The 23,385-nt window shown below is 44.3% G+C and overlaps 1 protein-coding gene across 3 annotated transcripts; it reads left to right on the forward strand.

Moving 5' to 3' along the window:
- Positions 1-246: 246 nt before the first annotated feature.
- arhgef15b (Rho guanine nucleotide exchange factor 15b) lies at positions 247-23,105 on the forward strand. 3 transcript variants are annotated; one of them, XM_064940469.1, is made up of 16 exons: positions 247-947; positions 6,442-7,005; positions 12,630-13,616; positions 13,736-13,790; positions 14,394-14,455; positions 14,999-15,276; positions 15,793-15,953; positions 17,758-17,910; positions 18,114-18,243; positions 18,416-18,490; positions 19,994-20,086; positions 20,230-20,384; positions 20,598-20,765; positions 21,095-21,180; positions 21,354-21,458; positions 21,789-23,105. In XM_064940469.1, the coding sequence occupies exons 2-16, from the start codon at positions 6,546-6,548 to the stop codon at positions 21,953-21,955; spliced, it is 3,135 nt and encodes a 1,044-aa protein (XP_064796541.1). In that variant the 5' UTR covers positions 247-947; positions 6,442-6,545; the 3' UTR covers positions 21,956-23,105. The 3 variants fall into 3 exon arrangements, with proteins under 3 accessions (XP_064796541.1, XP_064796543.1, XP_064796542.1); XM_064940471.1 differs by lacking the exons at positions 247-947; positions 6,442-7,005 and adding exons at positions 7,036-7,956; positions 12,336-12,418; XM_064940470.1 differs by lacking the exons at positions 247-947; positions 6,442-7,005 and adding an exon at positions 8,097-12,418.
- The last annotated feature ends 280 nt before the right edge of the window (positions 23,106-23,385 follow it).

Below are 23,385 nucleotides of genomic sequence, written 5' to 3' on the forward strand. Positions count from 1 at the left end.
TATAACCCAATAGATTATTATGAGTAAGATTTGACAGTCAAAAGTGTAAACAGTGTACAGTGTAAACGTTTCTACAGACTCCAGATTATTGAATTGTTTAAAAACAATTATCGCTAGAAGAGAGTAGTAAACAAAACAAAAAATGAATCGTGGCGAAAGGCAATGTCGAGGGGCGGAACAAGAGACAGACACTGTCACGAGGAACTCCCTCTTGAGCACCTGTCAATTTGTGCACCTGCACGGAAGGAAATGAATAAGCATTACACAGTAAATCATCTGCGTCTATGTAATTCTGAATTATGGCAATAAGAGACCTATAGTCATACAAAAAGGAAGAGAAGATCAATATTATAAAAAGTAGGGCTATTTATAAGGAGTTAGGCTATTTAGTAATTCCTGACAATGCTTCTCAAGCACTTCTATTATAATATCTCTCCACCAGTATGTCAGTGTGTTGTTTTGAAAGGGCGTTTACTCTATTGAAAGCGAGCGAGTTGTGTTCAGTTTGTGTTGTGTGAGATGAGAGGGAGACAGAGGAAAGAGAGGGTGGAGAAATCTCGGGGGGGCACAACCCCACACCGGCAGGCCCACGCACGCGAACGCAAGCAGGAAACAAAGAACTGGCAATGATGAAATCGCTCCCGAACCGCATACTAGGATCTACAGCGAAACAATAAAGAATACTCAGAGAACACTATCGTTCGTTGTGTTATTATTATCGTGTATGTTTAGACTACATTGTATTTTATGGATTTCCCATTTTTGTTGAACTAGTGAAGTTGATTCATAACCTGACTAGTGTAGCCGCGACTGATTAAATATACTTGTTTTTTTAATCGGAGGAGGACGATTTATAATCGTTGACAGGGGTTTTGTCAAGGCAACAATTTTACATGAACTGGATTGTCGTTGGATGATTGTTTACGGACGTGGATGCGAATCTACTGGTGAGTAGCATGCACTTGATTCACTGTCTGGCTGCCTACGATTTTGACAGTAGTTTGACAAAATGAATTGACATATCAAATGTTGTAGTTACATTTGTGGAACTTCAGTTCAGATTGCAAGATTTTATTGTATACATGGTCCAACACAGTATATATATGTTTTTCTTTTACAGTTTTTCATTAATTAACAATTTTCATAAACTTAATGGTCTGAAACATGAATCTAAATATTTTTTGGGGGATGTAAAAATGCAACTACGAGGCAGTGTTTGTGTGTGTGTGTGTGTTTCCTGTCAAAACACACCTTTTTCCGCTCTTCCCGACAAACAGACATAGAGAGACGATATTGTTTATAATGGCTATTGTCAGTTCTTCCCTAGACGCTGTGTCCAGTGCTCTAGATTTCTCTTCCTAAAGCCCCCGTCCTGTGACACTTAAGAGCAGATGGCCAAATAGACACACACACACACACACACACACACACACACACACACACACACACACACACACACACACACACACACACACACACACACATGCCTGTAGTTAATGGATGAAGGTCCACTAAAGCACTTAGGATCGTCAGCTGGACTGCCAAACTGGATGGATAACACAATGAAAATCAATCTTAAAAAAGTGAGTGGGTCAGTGCACACTGGGGCTCTCCAGGATTGATTGAGAGATACAATGGCTGAACGTTTTGACAGAGTGAAAGACTGGCCTAGTGACCTAGACATGATAGCATGTAGCCTGTCTGAAACACAGAAGAACGCTGCTATTGACTGAAACAGGTCAGAAAGCAAGGGTGGACAATAGTTATCCATACTGATGGTTGGTCATAGACAGGCAGAGGGGGTTGTACACTTAAGGAGACATAATGCATACTGCATTGTCGATGAGTTCTTTGTGTATGTTCACAACCAACAAGCAGCCACCCCTACTTACATTGTTAATCAAAACCTGAGGCTAAAACTGGAACCAGAATTGACCCACACTGACACATCAAGCTGAAAGTCGTTAGCAAGTCTAAGTTGGTGTTATGTGGTGAAGGAGTCTCTGGGTTTTTTGAGTCAAGTGTGAAAGTGTGCCACAGCCAATCATTCATGCAGAAATATGGATACAGGTGTGCCATTGGATTCTGTACAGATGTATGATCTCACTTCTACAGTTACAGAGAGCGATGCAATAACCTCCCTATAGAGAAGCCTTGCTGTATAGGGGGATGAGTATTGGTACGGTGACTAACCTAATCTCTCTTTTGGTTTAATACAGCAAGAGCTGTGGCTATCGACCTGCCGTTTTAGTGTCTATTTTTGAATGACCTCGCAATGAAATGAATAGTTTGTTCATGACATCAACTTTTCCCCTTTTTTTATAGAAGGAAGGGAACTAGAAGAGGAGGGACACTTCCCTCGGCTGTTTTGTATGAATGGAGTGAATGCAACGAATGAAGGGTATTGAATGTCATGTTCCGAGCTCGTACAGAGTATCAGATGGGATGCCAGATCATCTGTTCAGAATGTCTGCGCTGCACACACCCTTAGCAAGCATTCACATTGTGCACATATGACTTACATTCTTACAGCGTTACATTTGATCATGTCTCGCCGAGATAAAAGGGCTTTTACTGTAACTTACCATGTGCTGGTAAAGATCACTTCAGAGTGCATTGACTGCATGGAACTGTAATGTCTTCAGTGTGTTAGCTTTTTATTGGCCAAAGCGCACGACTCCCAATTCACATACCGCTCCAACAGATCCACAGGTGATACAATCTCTATTGCAATCCACACCCGCCCTTTCCCACTTGTTCAAAAGGAACACCTATGTGAGAATGCTTTTCATTGGCGACAGCTCAGCGTTCAACACCACAGTGCCCTCCAAGCTCATCACTTAGCCAAGGACCCTGGGAATGAACACCTCCCGCTGCAGATCCTGTACTTACTGATGGGACGCCCCCAGGGGGCAAAGGTAGTTAACAACACATCTGCCACGCTGACCCTCAACACGGGTGGCCCCTCAGGGGTGCGTACTTCGTTCCCTCATGTACTCCCCGTTCACCCAGTACTGCGTGGGCGCGCACAACTCCAACATCAACAAGTTTGCCAACGACACAACGGTGGTAGGCCTGATCACGACGACAATGAAACAGCCTATGGGCAAGAGACCTGGCAGTGTGACGCCAGGACAACAACCTCTCCCTGTCAGCAAGACAAATGAGCTTATCGTGGACTACAGGAAATTTTGGGCCGAGCACGCCCCCATTCACATCGACAGGGCTGTAGTGGAGCGGGTCAAGAGTTTCAAGTTCCTCAGTGTCCCCATCATTAAGGATCTATCATGGTCCAAAACACACCAACACAGTCATGAAGAGGGCACGACAACGCCTTTTCTCCCTCAGGAGGCTGAAAAGATTTGGTATGGACCCTCGGATCCTCAAAAGGTTCTACAGCTGCACCATCGAGAACATCTTGACTGGCTGCATCACCGCTTGGTACGGCAACTGCTTGGCATCCGACCACAAGGCGCTACAGAGGGTAGTGCGTACGGCCCAGGACATCACTGGGGCTGAGCTCCCTGCCACCCAGGACCTCTATACTAGGCGGAATCAAAGACTCCAGCCACCTAAGTCATAGACTGTTCTCCCTGCTACCGCACAGCAAGTGGTACCGATGTACCAAGTCTGGAACCAACAAGACCCTGAACAGTTTCTACTCCCAAGGCATAAGACTACGAAATAGTTAACCAAATTGCTACCTGGACTATTTAACTATCTGCATCGACCCTTTTTGCACTAACTTTTTTGACTTATCACATATGCTGTTTGTTTTTTTATTGTTTACGATATGTGACTTTATTCCTAGTTATACAGTATGTACATACAGTGCCTTGCAAAAGTATTCGGCCCCCTTGAACTTTGCAACCTTTTGCCACATTTCAGGCTTCAAACATAAAGATATAAAACTGTATTTTTTTGTGAAGAATCAACAACAAGTGGGACACAATCATGAAGTGGAACGACATTTATTGGATATTTCAAAAAAATGTAACAAATCAAAACCTGAAAAATTGGGCGTGCAAAATTATTCAGCCCCCTTAAGTTAATACTTTGTAGCGCCACCTTTTGCTGCGATTACAGCTGTAAGTCGCTTGGGGTATGTCTCTATCAGTTTTGCACATCGAGAGACTGAAATTTTTTCCCATTCCTCCTTGCAAAACAGCTCGAGCTCAGTGAGGTTGGATGGAGAGCATTTGTGAACAGCAGTTTTCAGTTCTTTCCACAGATTCTCGATTGGATTCAGGTCTGGACTTTGACTTGGCCATTCTAACACCTGGATATGTTTATTTTTGAACCATTCCATTGTAGATTTTGCTTTATGTTTTGGATCATTGTCTTGTTGGAAGACAAATCTCCATCCCAGTCTCAGGTCTTTTGCAGACTCCATCAGGTTTTCTTCCAGAATGGTCCTGTATTTGGCTCCATCCATCTTCCCATCAATTTTAACCATATTCCCTGTCCCTGCTGAAGAAAAGCAGGCCCAAACCATGATGCTGCCACCACCATGTTTGACAGTGGGTATGGTGTGTTCAGGGTGATGAGCTGTGTTGCTTTTACGCCAAACATAACATTTTGCATTGTTACAAAAAAGTTCAATTTTGGTTTCATCTGACCAGAGCACCTTCTTCCACATGTTTGGTGTGTCTCCCAGGTGGCTTGTGGCAAACTTTAAACGACACTTTTTATGGATATCTTTAAGAAATGGCTTTCTTCTTGCCACTCTTCCATAAAGGCCAGATTTGTGCAATATACGACTGATTGTTGTCCTATGGACAGAGTCTCCCACCTCAGCTGTAGATCTCTGCAGTTCATCCAGAGTGATCATGGGCCTCTTGGCTGCATCTCTGATCAGTCTTCTCCTTGTATGAGCTGAAAGTTTAGAGGGACGGCCAGGTCTTGGTAGATTTGCAGTGGTCTGATACTCCTTCCATTTCAATATTATCGCTTGCACAGTGCTCCTTGGGATGTTTAAAGCTTGGGAAATCTTTTTGTATCCAAATCCGGCTTTAAACCTCTTCACAACAGTATCTCGGACCTGCCTGGTGTGTTCCTTGTTCTTCATGAGGCTCTCTGAGCTTTTAACGGACCTCTGAGACTATCACAGTGCAGGTGCATTTATACGGAGACTTGATTACACACAGGTGGATTGTATTTATCATCATTGGTCATTTAGGTCAACATTGGATCATTCAGAGATCCTCACTGAACTTCTGGAGAGAGTTTGCTGCACTGAAAGTAAAGGGGCTGAATAATTTTGCACGCCCAATTTTTCAGTTTTTGATTTGTTAAAAAATTTTGAAATATCCAATAAATGTCGTTCCACTTCATGATTGTGTCCCACTTGTTGTTGATTCTTCACAAAAAATACAGTTTTATATCTTTATGTTTGAAGCCTGAAATGTGGCAAAAGGTCGCAAAGTTCAAGGGGGCCGAATACTTTCGCAAGGCACTGTATATACCTCAATTGCCTTGTACCCCAGCACATCGACTCAGTACGGGTACCCCGTGTATATAGCCAAGTTATCGTTACTCATTGTGTATTTATTATTACTTTTATTATTACGTGTTTTACTTTTCAATTATTTCTCTATTTTCTTTCTCTCTGTATTGTTGGGAAGGGCCCGTAAGTAAGTCAACTTTTCATTGTTAGTCTACACCTGTTGTTTACAAAGCATGTGATGAATGCATTTTAATTTGACCACATGAGCCATTCCAAAACGGTACAGTAATTTCCCTGTTTCCAATCGTTTTCCTTATCTCCCTCCCCATTCCCCTCCAAATATAATTCTCTCTCTCTCTCTGTCTCTCTCACTCTCTCTCTCTGTTACTTTGCTGTCGTTCATTAACAAACTTGAAATGTCTGAATGGACTCTGGCATAAAGTATTAAGGAGATTTGCTCTGTTGTTGTTGAGCTTCCTGTTGTGAAACGCATTACGTAACCTGTTTTCTCTAGATGGAAACCGTATATTTATTATTCTAGGTGGCAAGCTTGCAATACGTTCAAAATTACGCCATGCCTGATGGACATGGCACTCACTCAATTGACTGGATTCATGGTTCCTCATCTGTGGTTAACTGTATGTCTTCGAAGGTGTGTCTCCTCCTTCCAGTCCAAAGTTCCAGTCCTCCCTCTCACCAGGACAAAGTTACCTTTCCTGTCTTAGGGATCTTTAATGCAGCGACATAGCTAAGAGAACTCTATTCAATTATTTGGATTTGATTGCTAATGGATGCGCTGTGTTTTATGATGTGTGTGAAGTTTTATTACTGTCATATTAAATACTTATAATGGTTGTATTACCGCATATTAGACCTGAGAACATAAAACAGTATAATGACACTAGTAGTGTGAAACTAGTCTCTGTCAGACTGTCCTCATTCAGACTTGCTGTATTCAGTCTCTCTCTCTCCCTCTCTCTCTCTCTCCTCTCCAGGTGAAAATGTCACACCCAAACTGACCTTTGACCTGGAAGCCTGACCTCCTGACAGGTCAGAGCTCAGATTGGAATACTCCCGGAAATACAGACCACCCTCCAATATGTCCCTCCCGGAACCTTCCATACGCCCCACGTCCCCCTTACCCCCCAGACCGGAGGCCAAACCCCGGCCCCCCATCTCTAGGAAACCCCCTTCCTCCAACGGATCCCCCTCTACCCCCTCCCAACTCGGGGAGAGGGGCAGCACAGGCAGCAATTCCAGAGGTAAAGTCAAGAGCATAGTGAACAAGTTCAGTCACACAGAGACTACACCTACCACCAGAGGATATGCTACACCAACTGCCAATGGCACCACCGTCAATCCTCCTCTCCGGACCCGAGGGCCCAGGAGGGCCCCCACGGTCAAGCCCAAACCGTCCCGTGCCTCCATCCAGCAGTCTGCGAGTCCAGACCAGGCCCCTCCACTGCCCATGAAGAGGAGCCGGATCCTGCGGCAGCAGAGCGACCAGGCCAAGAGGGACACCCCTGGAGGAGAGGAGGGCATCCCAGCCAGTCGATCAGGTAGAGTTTGTTTTTAATGCAATCAGATAGTGGCTGTGTCTGAAATATCTGTACTTGCGTTCTAAATAGTAGGCATTTTAGGTGTGCAAAAAATATGTTTTATAGTATATGACATTTAAAAAAGGTAGTATACTTTAAATGCCAGTATGTCATACTAATTTCTGCTTTTTATCTAGTAGAATTCACTGCATAATATTGAGGAAGAGAGTCGTCATGACAACAGCTGATAATCAGCCGAGGGGATGCTCTGTACCAAATGAAGGAATGGAGGGAATCAACACAACTGTGTATTAGATGACACATTCTCAGTAGGATGAGACTAGCAGGCTGATATGTTGCTTAATGTATTAGTTTTTACTAAACAGTACATTCTAAATAGTATGTAGTACGATTAGTACATAGTATGTAGTTTTAGTAAGTAGTAGGCAAGACAGATTTTGGACCCAGCCAGTCAGTATATCAATTGATCAATTCATGAATCAGTATTAATATCCTCTTGAAAAACTATGTTATGATAGGGACTGATAATTTGTCATGATTAGCCATGTAGCCTACCTATCTACAAGGCAAGCAATGCAGACAGAGCAAACAAAATGAATTGTATTTCTACCGGTTAGCTTTCCCACGGATGCCCGTTAATCAAGTGTTGCCAACGGTAACACATGACCTAATGATCAGGAAGCATTAACAGTCATCCCAACCCAACCCAACAAGCCCTAGGGTGGCAAGTTAAGAAAAACATCTGTCCGGTATCTGAGTGTTACAAACATTGACACGTTTCTTTGCCAGTTTGATACCATTATGCAGCATGCCACATGCGAGTGCGGTATGTTCCTTTGAGAGCGGAATCTGTGCTCAGGTGTGTTGCCTCATTCCTGTTTTCCCTTTACCCAGAGACAAAACGACTACACTAAACAGCCGGAAACCGGTTTTGTCAGTGCACCTGTATAGGTAAACCGGTTTCCCTTGAATGGTGTTTTATCTCAATTTATTTTTATATTTATTGAACTAGGAAAGTCAGTTAAGAACACATTATTATTTACAATGACGGCCTACCAAGAGTCAAAAGGCCTTGGGCGGGGTCGGGGGCTGGGATTAAAAATAAAATAAAAACATAGGACAAAACACACATCACGACAAGAGAGACACCACAACACTACATAAAGAGAGACCTAAGATGACAACATAGCATGGCAGCAACACATGACAACACAGCATGGTAGCAACACATGGTAGCAGCACAAAACATGGTACAAGCATTAATGGGCACAGACAACAGCACAAAGGGCCATAAGGTAGAGACAACAATGCATCACGCGAAGCGGCCAGAACTGTCAGTAAGCGTGTCCATTATTGAGTCTTTGAATGAAGAGATGGAGATAAAACGGTCCAGTTTGAGTGTTTTTTGCAGCTCGTTCCAGTCGCTAGCTGCAGCAAACTAAAAAGAGCCGCGACCCAGGGATATGTGTGTGTGCTTTGGGGACCTTTAACAGAATGTGATTGGCAGAATGAGGGCTGCAGTCGGTATCTCAGATAGGGGGGAATGAGGCCTATAAGAAGGTTTTTATAAATAAGCATCAACCAGTGGGTCTTCAAATCAAATTTGATTTGTCACATACACGTGTTTAGCAGATGTTATTGCGGGTGTAGCGAAATGCTTGTGTTTCTTGCTCCAACAGTGCAGTAATATCTAACAATTTCACAACAATACACACACATTTAAAGTAAAGGAATGAAGAATATATAAATATTGGGTGAGCAATGTCAGAGCGACATAGACTTAGTTACAGTTGTATAGGATAAAATACAGTTGATGCATATCAGTCTCTCTGTCCCAGCTTTGATGCACCTGTACTGACCTCGCTTTCTGGATGATAGCGGGGTGAACAGGCAGTGGCTCAGGTGGTTGTTGTCCTCAATTATCTTTTTGGCCTTCCTGTGACATTGGGTTCTGTAGGTGTCCTGGAGGGCAGGTAGTTTGCCCCCGGCAATGCTTTGGGCAGACTGCACCACCCTCTGGAGAGCCCTGCGGTTATGGGCGGTGCAGTGGCCGTACCAGACGGTGATACAGCGAGACAGGATGCTCTCAATTTTGCATCTGTAAAAGTTGGAGGGTTTTAGGTGCCAAGCCAAATTTCTTCAGCCTCCTGAGGTTAAAGAGGTGCTGTTGCTCCTTCTTCACCACACTGTCTGTGTGTGTGTGGACCATTTCAGTTTGTCAGTGATGTGTACATCAATGAACTTGAAGCTTTCTACCTTCTCCACTGCGGTCCCGTCAATGTGGATAGGGTGGTGCTCCCTCTGCTGTTTCCTGAAGTCCATGATCAACTCCTTTGTATTGTTGACATTGGGTGAGAGGTTATTTTCCTGGCACCACACTTCCAGGGCTCTCACCTCCTCCCTGTAGGCTGTCTTGTCATTTTTGGTAATCAGGCCTGCTACTGTTGTCATCTGCAAGTACAGGAGGGGGCTGAGCACGCATCCTTGTGGGGCCCCAGTGTTGAGTATCAGCGGAGTGTAGGTGATTTGTCCTACCTACACCACCTGGAGGGCGGCCCGTCAGGATGTCCAGGACCAAGATGCACAGGGCAGGGTTTAGACCCAAGAACACAAGCTTAATGATGAGCTTGGCGGGTACTATGGTGTTGAATGCTGAGCTATTGTCCGTGAACAGCATTCTTACATAGGTATTCCTCTTGTCCAGATGTTATGGGACAGTGCGATGGCGATTGCATTGTCTGTGGATATATTGGCATGGAAGTGGGTCTAGGGTGTCAGATAAGGTAGAGGTGATATGATCCTTGACTAGTCTCTCAAAGCACTTCATGATGACAGAAGTGAGTGCTACGGGGTGATAGTCATTTAGTTTAGTTACCTTTGCTTTCTTGGGTCCAGGAACAATGGTGGACATCTTGAAGCGTGTGGGGACAGTAGACTGGGATAGGGAGGGATTGAATATGTCCGTAAACACTCCAGCCATCTGGTCTTCTCTGAGTATGCGGCTAGGGATGCCGAAGCCTGAGAGCTAGAAGCACGGCAATCTTCGCTGTCTGCGCCATTTTCAAAATTGCGACGGATGTAGTGTACAGAGATGACAAGTTTTGTACAGTAGTATAGAGTGCAGTTGTGTCCTATAAGAAGCATTGTTGGCAAATCTTTTTTTGTTGTTGTTTAATTTCGTGGTAGTTGTTGTCCCCAATTTCGTGGTTCGCCTGGGCGCGAACCCAGAGTCTCTGGTGGCACAGCCCACTGCACCACCTGGGAAGCCTCATTGGTGGCAGATCTGATGGCCGAATGGTAAAGAACATCTAGCCGCTCGAGATCACCCTTGCCTGCCGATCTATAAATTACGTCTCCGTAGTCTAGCATGGGTAGGATAGTCATCTGAATCAGGGTTAGTTTGGCAGCTGGGGTGAAAGATGAGCGATTACGATAGATGAAACCAAGTCTATATATAACCTTAGCCCGCAGCTTTGATATGTGCTGAGAGAAGGAGAGTGCACCATCTAACCATACTCCCAAGTACTTGTATGAGGTGACTACCTCATGCTCTAAACCCTCAGAGGTAGTAATCAAACCCTCAGAGGTAGTAATCACACATTCTTCTTACCAAACCACATGACCTTTGTTTTGGAGGCGTTCAGAACAACGTTAAAGGCAGAGAAAGTTTGTTGGACACTAAGAGAGCTTTGTTGTAGAGCGTTTAACATTAAATCCGGGGAGGGGCCAGCTGAGTATAAGACTGTATCATCTGCATATAAATGGATGATAGGGGCCTCCCGAGTGGCGCATTGGTCTAGCTGTGCCACTAGAGATCCTGGTTCGAGTCTAGGTTCTGTCGTAGCTGGCCGCAACTGGGAGACCCATGGGGTGGCTCCCAATTGGCCCACCGTCGTCCAGGTTAAGGGAGGGTTTGGCTGGCACACATGTCGTTGTCCCATCACGCTCTAGTGACTCCTGTGGAGTGCCGGGCACATACACGCTGACACGGTCGCCAGGTGTACGGTGTTTCTTCCGACACATTGGTGTGGATGGCTTCCGGGTTAAGCGGACATTGTGTCAAGAAGCAGTTCGGCTTGGTTGGGTCCTATTTTGGAGGATGCATGGCTCTCGACCTTCAACCTTTTTTTTAAACAAAAAAACAACAACAAATATAAATGGATGAGAGAGCTTCCTACTGCTTGAGCTATGTTGTTGATGTAAATTGAGAAGAATGTGGGACCTACGATCGAGCCTTGGGGTACTCCCTTGGTGACAGGCAGTGGCTGAGATAGCAGATGTTCTGACTTTATACCCTACACTCTTTGAGGGAGGTAGTTAGTAAACCAGGCCAAAGACCTCTCAGAGACATCAATACTACTTGCCTGAACGAGAGCCAGTCAGCCTGAGTATGCGAGTGATTTGCCAAATGGAATTCTTGAGGTGGAGTAACTCTGCCAGATCACGATTGATGAGCATTTTATGGCATGCTCATCAGAAAGCTTCCACCTCATCAATGATACTAACCTGGTTAAGTAAAGGAAAAAATAAATAAACATATCCCACACGGGCGTCTGTCCGTTCCTTCGTGTGGTTGTGCGTGCATGTATGTGTGTGAGTGAATGGCGAAGAGGCTGAGTAGAAATATAGAAGAGTGGTAGAGAAAGAAAGAGGGGGAGAGCTGACCGAGAGAAAGCGAGAGGGTTCCTGTCCAAAACTGCAAGAAAAATAAGGAACAGGAACTAGGAGCATTTCTGACTGCAGAAAAGAACAAACAAATATCAAAATAGATGTAGTATTAAACACTCATCAGGCTAAACAACTTAAGAATTCTTCCCCAAGTTTATGTGACAAAGCAAAAAACAAATCATGAAAGTAGGAGCAACAATTGAAAGTATTATAAAAATAGGAAGGTTGCATGTTAATTTGGCTAAAACAGTGAAGTTTTCTCTCTCTCTCTCTCATACACACACACACACACACACGATTTGACTGATGTGCATTCCATTTCCATAAATATTTTATGGCATGCTCATCAGACAGCTTTTACCTTGTCAAGTCTTTACTGTCAAGGCACTGGAGACTTCCTCTATTTGCATTGCACTTGTGCTGACTGGTCAGACCAGTTTGTGTTTAATGCCTAAGGCTTAATGTTGACCTTTCCTAAAACTGAGATCAACTAGGACACAGAAACACACACACACACACACACACACACACACACACACACACACACACACACACACACACACACAGAAACACACACACACACACACACACACACACAAATACACACACACACAGAAACACACACACACACTCAGTGAAAGTGATATGTCCTGTTACCACAGGACCAGACTAGACAGGAAGCAACCACAATGATCAGTGAACTCCATCTGCCAAGGTTCAAGGGTCAATACATGCCTGGAATGGAGTAAGTAATCCCAAAGTCTTGGAGTTCTTGGTAACATAAAAGCCAAACAAAACAGAACAAAAAACGTGTCTTTCTGATGCTTTATTAATTTCCTGTTACTGCAAACATATAAGCAAAAATGGGGCAGTGGATGTTAAAAGGGATGGGTTATGTTAGTGACATGTTATGGCCTCCCAAACCATCTAACTCTGTGTCCCTCCCTCTCCCCCAGCACCTGACGGAAAAGAGGTAGAGCTTCAGCTGATTGGAGGAGTAGAAGTTGAGCCGGAGCACGGTTCAGGCACGCCCCTTAGCCCATGCTGCGACCAGGACTGCAGTTGTGTGTGCCACCTCCACCGGCCTGGCATGAAGCTGATATGGGTTCCCATCAACAAGGAAGAAGAGGAGGAGGAGGAGGAGGAGATTGTTCTGGAAGAGGAAACAGAGGAGGAGGAGAGAGGAAGGGAGGGGGAGAGCGAGGTAGGGGATGAGGAGGAGGAGGAGGAGGGGGGGAGCGGTTTGTTGAGTGAGGAACGAGCGGGGCAGAGATTCAAGAAGGCAAAGTTTAACCAGGTTCTGGATGTGATGATAGCTAAAGGGAACAGGAGAAGGTCAGACCCAGGATCCCAGGTCATTCTGGCCTCCTTGGCCTTAAAACGCTCCCAGTCACCCCCCATCCCCCCTAAAAGAACCCAATCTCCCCCAAGCCATTTGAATGCGTTCATAGAGGAGGAGGACTCTATATATGAAGCTACTCTACTAATGGTGGAGCCAACACCCAGAAAGATCTGTCAAGAACTGGACATTAAGAAACCGGTCCGTTGGTCAAAACTGTCCTCCAGCAACTCGGAGGAAAACACTTCGATCCAGTCCGATTCGGACCCATCCCAAACCCAGACTACCGAGGACGCCCCTCCGGCCATCCCACCTCGGGTACCCCTTGCCCAGGACAAGTCCAAAACACCTGGCCACAACCTAACGCCCGTTCACAGGGGGGGTATCGCCTTACCTCAGCCCACCGCGGAGGAGTGGTGCTCCCTGCACCCCTCATCCCCCAACCATTCCTCTAGCCCCATAGTACCCCACCGGGTGGCCCCTCCACCCCCCACCAGCCCCCTGCTGCCCCACAGAGTCCCCCCACCTCAGCCCCCCAAAACGGGAAGGGACGACAGGAGACTCAGTAACATCTCCGGCCATTCCATCAACCAAGCTATAAAAGGTTGGTATAAAAGTAAACATGCAATAAACCTGTTTTCTAGCATCTTTTCTCGTGAGAGGCCAGATACACACAATATAAAAGGAAGGGTATATTGTTCATTCTTTTGTGTTTCCCTCTAGAACAAGAGGAGGATGGACGCACTAAAGGAGAGAAGGAGGACACAGAGGAAGACTGGTAAGTTCTTGTCTCTCTTCTGTTGACGTCCATCTTTCCTCTTCTACTCTCATCTCATATGTCTTTGTTTTGGCCCTGTTGAAAATCTTACTTCCTCCCTTCCTGTAAGTTACCACAGATCAGTGTGGGTTGGATCAATGAAGGTGATAGGGTATCACTTATCCAATCACATATCAGTGATTACCTCATGGAAGGAAAGGAAGAAGGATGCATTTAGCCATGTTGTATCTATGATCATATATTCTCCATTCATGCTTTTTTAGATGTTCTATTGATATCTGTAAATCAACCAGTTAAATCAAGCCACAGCCGGCCATGATTACAGACACCTGTGTGTCTTTTCAAACTATATAAATGGGTGACCCGCAGTGTTTGTCAATATACGTTGATGAGAAACGTTATTCAATTATTGCATCTGACCTCCTAGAGTGTGCGGCTCTCCTTTTCTTTTTCACGTGCTCTACTCCGATAGCCAGCACCTCGCCAAAAAAGTTGTGCGTTTCTTTCGCCTCCAAAGGGTTAGAACCAGGCCTATGTTTCACTAATGAACACTTTCCCAGCTTAGTCAGTTATCTAACACCCTGCCCTTCTTTCCTGTCCCAGTACGCCTGTAGCCCCACCCAGGAGAGGATCCTATATTGACTGGGAGTCCAGACTGCAGGACGGTAAGGTTACCAGGAGAGGGTCCTATATTGACTGGGAGTCCAGGCTGCAGGACGGTAAGGTGACCAGGAGAGGATCCTATATTGACTGGGAGTCCAGACTATAGGATGGTAAGGTTACCAGGAGAGGATCTTATATTGACATGGAGTCCAGACTGCAGGATGGTAAGGTTACCAGGAGAGGATCCTATTATTGACTGGGAGTCCAGGCTGCAGGATGGTAAGGTGACCAGGAGAGGATCCTATATTGACTGGGAGTCCAGACTATAGGATGGTAAGGTTACCAGGAGAGGATCCTATATTGACTGGGAGTCCAGACTGCAGGATGGTAAGGTTACCTGACACAAGCATAACACACCCAAAATATCAGACACTGCTGAATCAGGTGACAAATGACATGCAAATGTAGGTGTAAAAGAAACAGAAAATGTTTAGTATGTCATCATTGATTGAAGGTCACCCATAGATTAATACCCCACATATTAATACCTAATCTATTTGTATTAATAGATTGTTTGCCCTTTGACCCCTCTGTGACCTCCTTAGAGCCTCTGTACCAGACGTACCGCGCCACTGTCATCACCAAGGAGATCCGGCGCCAGACGGTGTGCCGCAACATCAGCAAGACTAGTGCCGACTACCACATGGACTGGACTGCCCGCCGTGGTGGCGTGGGCATGGGGTCGGGTGGCGTGGGGGCGGTGGGCAGTGGTACTATTCCATTGCCCACCCCGGGCCAGAGCACCCTGTGGCAGGACATACCAGGAGTACGGGACAGTGGGGTGCTGGAGACTCTCAGCCCTGAACAGTGCAAGTACCAGGAGGTGAGGAAGAGGGGGAAAGAGGAAAAGAGGGTAGGGAGAGGCAATTCAGCAATAAAAGAGAAAGGAAGAGTTATATGGACGTTGTCATGTATTAAGATGGAATCCCCCAGTGAGTGAAGAGCAAGTGTCCAGGTTTTCGAAGATTCCGTTTTTTTATAGAATCGTCAGTAGGAAAAACTCAAATTTGATGGTGATATTCAATTACGGTTTGAATCTCATATGTATATACTGTACTCGATACCATCTACTGCATCTTGCCTATGCCGTTCTGTACCATCACTCATTCATATATCTTTATGTACGTATTCTTTATCCCCTTACACCTGTGTGTATAAGGTAGCAGTTGTGGAATTGTTAGGTTAGATTACTCGTTGTTTATTACTGCATTGTCGGAACTAGAAGCACAAGCATTTCGCTACACTCGCATTAACATCTGCTAACCATGTGTATGTAACAAATACAATTTTATTTGATCTGAAATGTATGAATTCACTGTACTATTCTCTCTTCCCTCAGAGTATGTTTGAGGTGTTGACATCGGAAGCGTCGTACCTGCGTTCCCTAAGAGTTCTCACAGAACACTTCCTGGATTCCCGGGATCTGGACGAAGCGCTGATCATCCGGGACAGGAAGACCCTCTTCTCCAATGTCCTGCGAGTCCGGGAGGTCAGCGAGAGGTAAGAGGGAGAGAGAGGGGTAAAGGGATTCTCAGCTAACAGTTGGGAGTCAGAGGAAGGAAGGAAATAAGGAATAGCATCTGACGCAGATTGATAGATTTACACCGTTCGATCAGGACAATTTATACCGTTAGATCATGACAAATCAAATAAAAGTTTACTGGTTTATCATACACAGTTTAGCAGATGTTATAGCCGGTGCCGCACTAAGCTCCTAACAGTGCAGTAGAATGTCAAACAAGTACACAAATAATCAGAAACAAGAAATCAATAATGTCAGAATGAATCCAATGATCGAGTTGATCCCATTAGATCAGGAAAATGTATCATGTTAGATCAGAACAATCCTGGTTGTAGGAAAGCTATAATGTGTGCAGAGTGGAGACCCAGCACAACAGTGACCACCACAGCCACAGGCCACTGCTTTATCCTTGACGTGACATGAAACAAGGAGGCAGTGTTTTGCCCCACGTTTACACCTGTAGAGAGTGTAACGCCCCCTTTTGGTCTTTTGCATAGTAGCAAAGTGGTTCCTATGCAGTCCATGCACAATGTAAATACTGAATACAAGCAGTCTGGTGTTCAGTAGGAACCATTGGCGTTGCCAGCCCTGGGTGTTGCTTTTGTAGAAATCTATTACTATGTAGCTTAGTTGGTGTCAAAGAGAAGGAAGCGGGGGGGGGAATCAAATATTTGTGTTCTATTTTGTTGTATGATCTTGCATTGACAAATTGCCATTCTAATCACATTAAACATTTGTATCTATGGAGACATTTTGTGAATATATTACTCAACCTCCTTTATTCTGACTTTCACTGCGTCAATTTTATTGATTGAAAACTACATTTGGCAATTGCAGCCACTCACTAACAGGTGGCCCTTATCTTTAGAATACATTTTTGCATCCTTTTGGCAAATATACATTTTAGAAGACCAGCCTACAAATAAATGGCTGCTATGCCTACAACACGTACGTATTCTGATGACATGATGATCGATGCTTGGCTGCCGTTTGACAAATACAAATAATCTCGCTCTTTTATCCATAATAACCTCCTCATCTAGGCTATACCAGCACTGCATCTGCAAGCTTTTGGCTAAGACATACGTGCCAATACCAGCGTGGGCACATTCGCTATATAACGCAACATTTTTGTGACAAAACCATCATTAGAGTTGAATATGCAATGAAGGCCCAATTAACTTGTTTTGTTTTTTTAAATCCGGTACATGGGAATTAAACCGCAAAAGTAATTTTTACGTGCGGTAAGTCATCACGCAACAAGTGAATTTGATGGAAATGCATATCTGGTGGCATATAGTTTTTATGCGGATTTCAGAATATTCACATGAAAATCTGTCGCCAATTGGATGGAAACCGTGCTCGAGTTATTTCCTGATAGTTGCTGGTTAATAATGTAATCTACACAAGACCTTCTAATCGGCAAGTTTGCATGGGCATGAGTTTCGGCTTTCCATAGTGATATCACCACACGGTAAATTGGTTAATAGACCAATAACAACATAGTTCCAAACCTCTCTGCCAATAACAGCTAGTTTTCAGTTTTCCCCTCACCACTAAGCCAAATCCCTAGCAAAATTCTTTGTTGATGAATAGTTTTTGGCTAAAAAGCTAATTTTGCCAATTTTAATGGAAATCCAATACAGTAAGGTACATAGTTGTTACCCAGGAATGATGTAATATTGATATGAAAAGAAACGGCTGCATTGGACCTCTTTAATAAACCCCTCATCAAATGAATAAACCATAACCTTTGCCCTTTCGAACCCCCCGCCCCATTAGGTTTCTGAAGGACCTGGAGGACCGTATGGACGAAGGTCTGGTGTTCTCCGACATCTGTGACATCATCCACTACCATGCACAGCACAACTTCCCGGCCTACATTGACTACGTCCGCAACCAGATCTACCAGGAGAAGACCTACACATCCCTCATGTAAGTATGGGTCTATTACTAGATCTCAGAGGTAGGGTTGCAAAATCCTTGTAATTTCCCCCAAATTCCCAGATTTTCCAGAAATCCAGATTGGAAAATTCCCGGATTTCCTGATTTTGGGAATGTTGACGGAGGCATCTTGGTCTGATCATTTACCCAGCAAACTAGAAAAAGATGGGACACTGAATAATGTGTCCCCACAGGAAAACCAATGTGGCGTTTGCCACGGTCATCACCCGTCTGCAGGAGTCTCCTCAGTGCCAGCGGCTGCCATTCATGTCCTTCCTGCTGCTGCCCTTCCAACGAATCACTCGCATTAAGATGCTCATTGAGGTTAGCGGCATCATGGGAACAGTTTTTTTGGGCCACTGTGAAAGTGGACTACAAAGTGTTTTCTATCACAATGAAATGCATGAAACCATATGACTATCAGATTTTTTTGCCTCGAATCCAGATCATTTGTTTGTATTGTGCAACCTGGCTTATTGTTGCTTTTGTTCATCAGAACATCCTGAAAAGAACAAAGGAGGGGACTACAGAGGAACAGACCGCCTCCAAGGCCCTGGACTCTGTTTCCAAGGTAACACACCTCTCCTGTTTCCATCCAGCCGTCTGCCTGCCCACCGACATTCCGATTGTTCCATTCTAAAGCACTGTTCCACACCGTTCTGGAATATGGAGCAACGGCGTCAGTCCCCTGGTCTATTGTGTGGGATAGAGGATATCCTATTGCGAGAGGACAGAGAGAGTGACTCAGTGTGTCACTGAAGACAATGACAATCTGACTAAGTGTAGAGATAAGAGATGGGGACTCCCAGCTAGCATATTTGGTTCCTTGGAAGTTGTGTGAACGTACAATTTTGGTTTCCCATTGGTTCTGAGAACAAAGTCATACATTTCCTGACTGGTAAAACAGAATGTTTTTTAAACATTCTGAGAACGGAAGTGAAAATTTAGACTGTTCTGGGAATGTAGATTTTTAGTTTGCAGGGAGGTTCTGAGAACATTTTACGGTTCCCTGAAAGTTTTCCTGGAAGGTTTTAATACTGTTCTGAGAATAAGACTTTTAATAACATTGCTTGCTTTGTTTGGGTTAACTATTTTGAAATCCAAGCACAGATAGGACATATGGAAATGAATTTGCTTTGGAATTAATCATGCTAACACGTTTATTTTTTTATTTACTCTGGCACGGCGTCAGTGAGATTCAAACCTATGATCTTCTGTCCACAATCCATGGAATTGGTACGCTGTGCCACCAGGATGGAGGAAGCATGCCTTTTTTTTATTCATACAAAGCTGTTCATTTAAGTATATTCAAACAAACCCCATTTAAAAGGGAACAAGCACTCATTAACACAGTTAACAAGATCAAGGATAGAGAGAGTTTTGTTGATGCTGAGAACAGAATGTGCATGTTTTTAAATAACATTCTTAGAATGTTCTTTGAACGATGCTAATATTTTCTTATAGTTTTTATGGAAAATGTTCTTAATGTTCTGAGAACATGACGTTAAATAGAACCATGAGGAAGACGTTATGCTGAAGTACTGAAATTCCCACAGAATAACTTTGTTTCTTAACGTTCTCGGAATGTTCTGAGGACATTACTTTATTTAGAACCATGAGACTTGTGGAAAACGTTATGCTGAAGTACTGAAATTCCCACCTATGAAACATATGGTTCTCAGAACGTTATGTGCTAGCTGGGTATCCTGCACCATTCCCAGAACATGGTGTGAATGTTGTTTGCAAAATAACCATGCTCTTACCAAGCTCCAAGAAACATATGGTTCAAGGGGACATTACAGTGTGTGTTACCTTGGCTGCCGGTTGCTGCTGTGCTAGCTAGTGTTATTCAAGAAGGGAGGGATCCTCTTGAAAAAGAGAAGAACTTGATACACTTGTGATAGCAAGGAATGGGGATTTTCATGAAATTAGAGAAGGGCTATGAGTATTATTTCTCTTGTCTGTCTGAGAGGAAAAGTGAAGGGGCAGCCAAGGTGTCTCTGATCTACTGTTTTCATTCAGTCTCTTGTTCTTTGTCTCATACAATTTCTCTTTTTCTTTCACTTTTCCTCAGATCATAGGGGAGTGCAACACCCAAGTGGGGAAGATGAAACAGGTTGAGGAGCTGATCCACCTCTCCAAGACGCTGGAGTTTGACAAGCTCAAGGTAGTTAATTAATCAGTCAGTCATTCAGTTATTACACCACCCAAATACAATATGAGCCTATCCCTTTCTAATTGATTCTTATACATTTATCCTCCCCTCTCTCTCTCTTCCTCTCCCTCTAACCTTCCCCGCCTCTCTATCAGGCCATCCCCATCATCTCCCAAACCCGTTTCCTGGAGAAGCGTGGGGAGGTACAGGAGATGGCTAAAGGGGGCAACCTCTTCAACCTGCGTCCCAAGTTCACCCCTGTCTACCTCTTCCTCTTCAACGACCTGCTCATCATCGCCACCAAGAAGGGGTTAGTCCCCCTTATGGTGTTCATAAGGCTTTATGAAGCCTTCACAAAACCTTCATAAGGCCTTTATTAATGCTTCACAAGTAATGTATAACACGTCATGCTAGAATATAGAGGGTGGCTCTACATTCACATGTTCTACACTCATACAGTCTATGACTCATCTTACTGTCCCAGCCCATCAATGTGATTGGTTCCTCCTCTTATCTCCATTAGTTCAGAGCGTTTCGTGGTGATGGACCACGCCCACCGTTCCCTGGTCCAGGTTCAGCCAATAAGAGAGGACCAGGCCCTGAGCCCTAGCTATGAACACTGTTTCTGTCTGACTCTACTAGAGAACCACCAGGGACGCATGATGGAGAGGCTGATGAAGGCCTCCTCACAGTGAGTAGAACACTGTGTGATATGGAGCACATGGGGATATGTGAAACTTACTCCTCAGCCTGAAGTGTCCCCACTTGCACCACCGAATAGTTCACTTTTCGGTGACGCCTACTGGTAAAACGCTTCGGGAGGGTGGTCACGTGTGCTAACAAAGCAGAGGTACTAGGTTCGAGCCTCTGTGTGAGCCGAATCAGGAGGAAGTGGTACTCGCTAAACGAGCAGCGTGACATCCTTTACAAATACACAAGTTTATTCACACTCTATGGTCTGTTTCACAAGTCCATTCTCTCTTTCTCCTTTTTGCTTTTCTTTCTACCTGACCTGCACAGGTCTGACCTGCACAGGTGGATAGCAGCGTTCCCTAACCCTGGTAACCATGATGGAGATCAGGAGGAGGTCATCTATGATGACTGGGGTGAGTGACTGGGTTAGCTAGCCGCAGTTAGGAAGCCATTAGTGACTCAGCTAGTTGCCAAATTCAACCATCCACACACCCATTTACTCTCCGTTTGCCTTATTGTAAGTACATGGACACACTTTGTGGTTTGTATTTGTGTGATTTCTTGATATTTACTGTTGTGTCCTCAGACTGTCCTCAGGTGCAGTGTGTGGAGCAGTACATTGCTCAGCAAGCTGATGAGCTCACCCTGGAACCCACGGAGATCATCAACGTGGTGCGCAAGACCAACGAGGGTAAGACCTGGCAGGACACTAATGACCTGTCATGTGGTTAGTTAGGAAACTGGATAGCAGTTTATTTTACAAATCCAGAAATGATCCGGTCATTATTAGTACCACAGTAATAACCAATCCAATTAACCCACTTCTTTTCTCCAACTCTCTGTTATCCTGAAAATTCTAATTCAACCCTTTAACCTACCTTATCCTCTATACTGTAGCAGTTTGATTTGTGAATGTTATTTTGCATGTAAACATCCTAACTCCCCCCTGCATTCACCCATCCCTCTTCTTCGCCTTCATTCTCCACCTCCTTCCCCTCCCTCGTTCCCTCCATCTCTCCAGGTTTGTACGAGGGGATCCGTCTCTCCGACGGACAGAAGGGTTGGTTCCCCGTGGAGAATGTTTTAGAGATCACCAACGAGCATGTGCGGCGACGGAACCTTCGGGAGCGCTACCGGGTCTTTCAGGCCGCCAGCATCGTCACCAACAAGGTCAAGACCCTTCCATAATGTTGACGGAACGTCAAGGGAACATTCCAGAATAGTAAAGACCATGCCTTGAGGTCACCTTAATGGTGACAGAACATCAGGAGAACGTCATTTGAACGTTGACAAAATGTCACAGAACATTTCACTGGATAGGGGAGAGTGAACCAGTGCCTGGTCTGCATGCTCCCCTGAATAACACTTAGCTGTATATAGCGCTTCTCAGAAATCTCATATCTCACTGTGGGTTTTGACTAGAGGCGGCTTGACATTTGCATAAAGTAGAGATCGTTTTTTTTTCTCTACCTGCCCACGAGCAGGGTTCTCGCCGTTCACCTTCCCACAGTTCCCCACACATTTCTCTGCGTGCCCTCGTTGAAAATGAATGGGGCAGAACTTGCGGAATTCATTGTTTGTGAAAACCCTTACGTTATCATATCATGCAATTAAGCATGTTTTCATTTTGTACAAATTACTAATTTGTTGGAAGTTATGGGGGAATGTTTGTTTTTTTAGGGAGCTTTAAAGAACCAGGAAATGAAAAATATGGTAGGAGAATGATGTACTAATTTATTACAGGCAAACAAAAATGGACTCCTCTCTTTAATGTTGAGTATGTATTTGAGTGAGAGTGTATAGTATGAGTGAGAGTGTATGTTTGTGTGTGTGTGCGAACCTGCACCTAACCCCACACACTGCCATAGGAAAGCTCCAGTTCAATAGTTCCCCTGCATCAATGTCAGTCAGGTATACCATACCAGTTTGCACGTATCAGATGGTATATCAAGTATAGATCCAACTCTGAAGTGCCTTCCAATGGATTGTACTCGAAGCACAAGTCCTACAGCTGTTGCATCGTCGTCACTACAGGGTTGAATACATTTGACTGCCATTTCTGGACACACAAAAAAGTCATAGCCAAGTCGTAAACATAATGTCAAGACCACAAAACCTGGTTGTTTGTGATGTACAGTAGTAATATTGGTAACATGGAGCTCTAGTGAATCCATACTGTTATGATATCAACAGGTCTCTATTACTTCTTTATACAACGGGTGGGTCTAATACTGAATGCTGATTGGTTAAAACCACATTCCATTCCGTTTGTTTGAGTGAGTGGGTTTACTCTGGTTCAAGATCAGTGTTCTTATTAAAACTCGATCATGTTTTTCAATGGGAGTGTTTTTTTCAACAGATCAAATAAGATTGACTTTAGTCTGAAATATGAATATAATATTTGAACTATTTGGCAAGTAACAAAATACAAAAAGGCACAAAGGAAAATGAAGTGGTTAATTAAACTGTGTGGTGCACACTTGTAAAAAGGTCTTCAATTACAGTTGTTTTCTCGAATTGAACCTGAGATTAACTGTCATATGTTGTGCACATTTGTGGCGATTAACTGAAATGAGGACAACATGGGGTTGTGAGGTCACCCAGTATTAACAGGGCAG

Source organism: Oncorhynchus masou, chromosome 27, assembly GCF_036934945.1.
Source record: "Oncorhynchus masou masou isolate Uvic2021 chromosome 27, UVic_Omas_1.1, whole genome shotgun sequence".
Taxonomy (NCBI): Eukaryota; Metazoa; Chordata; class Actinopteri; order Salmoniformes; family Salmonidae; genus Oncorhynchus; species Oncorhynchus masou.

Coding starts and splice junctions, on each gene's coding strand:
- arhgef15b (XM_064940469.1), top strand. CDS start 6,546: ATGTCCCTCCCGGAACCTTCCATACGCCCCACGTCCCCCTTACCCCCC. Junction 18,244..18,415: donor GCATTAAGATGCTCATTGAG/GTTAGCGGCATC, acceptor TTTGTTCATCAG/AACATCCTGAAAAGAACAAA. Junction 21,459..21,788: donor GGTGCGCAAGACCAACGAGG/GTAAGACCTGGC, acceptor CCATCTCTCCAG/GTTTGTACGAGGGGATCCGT.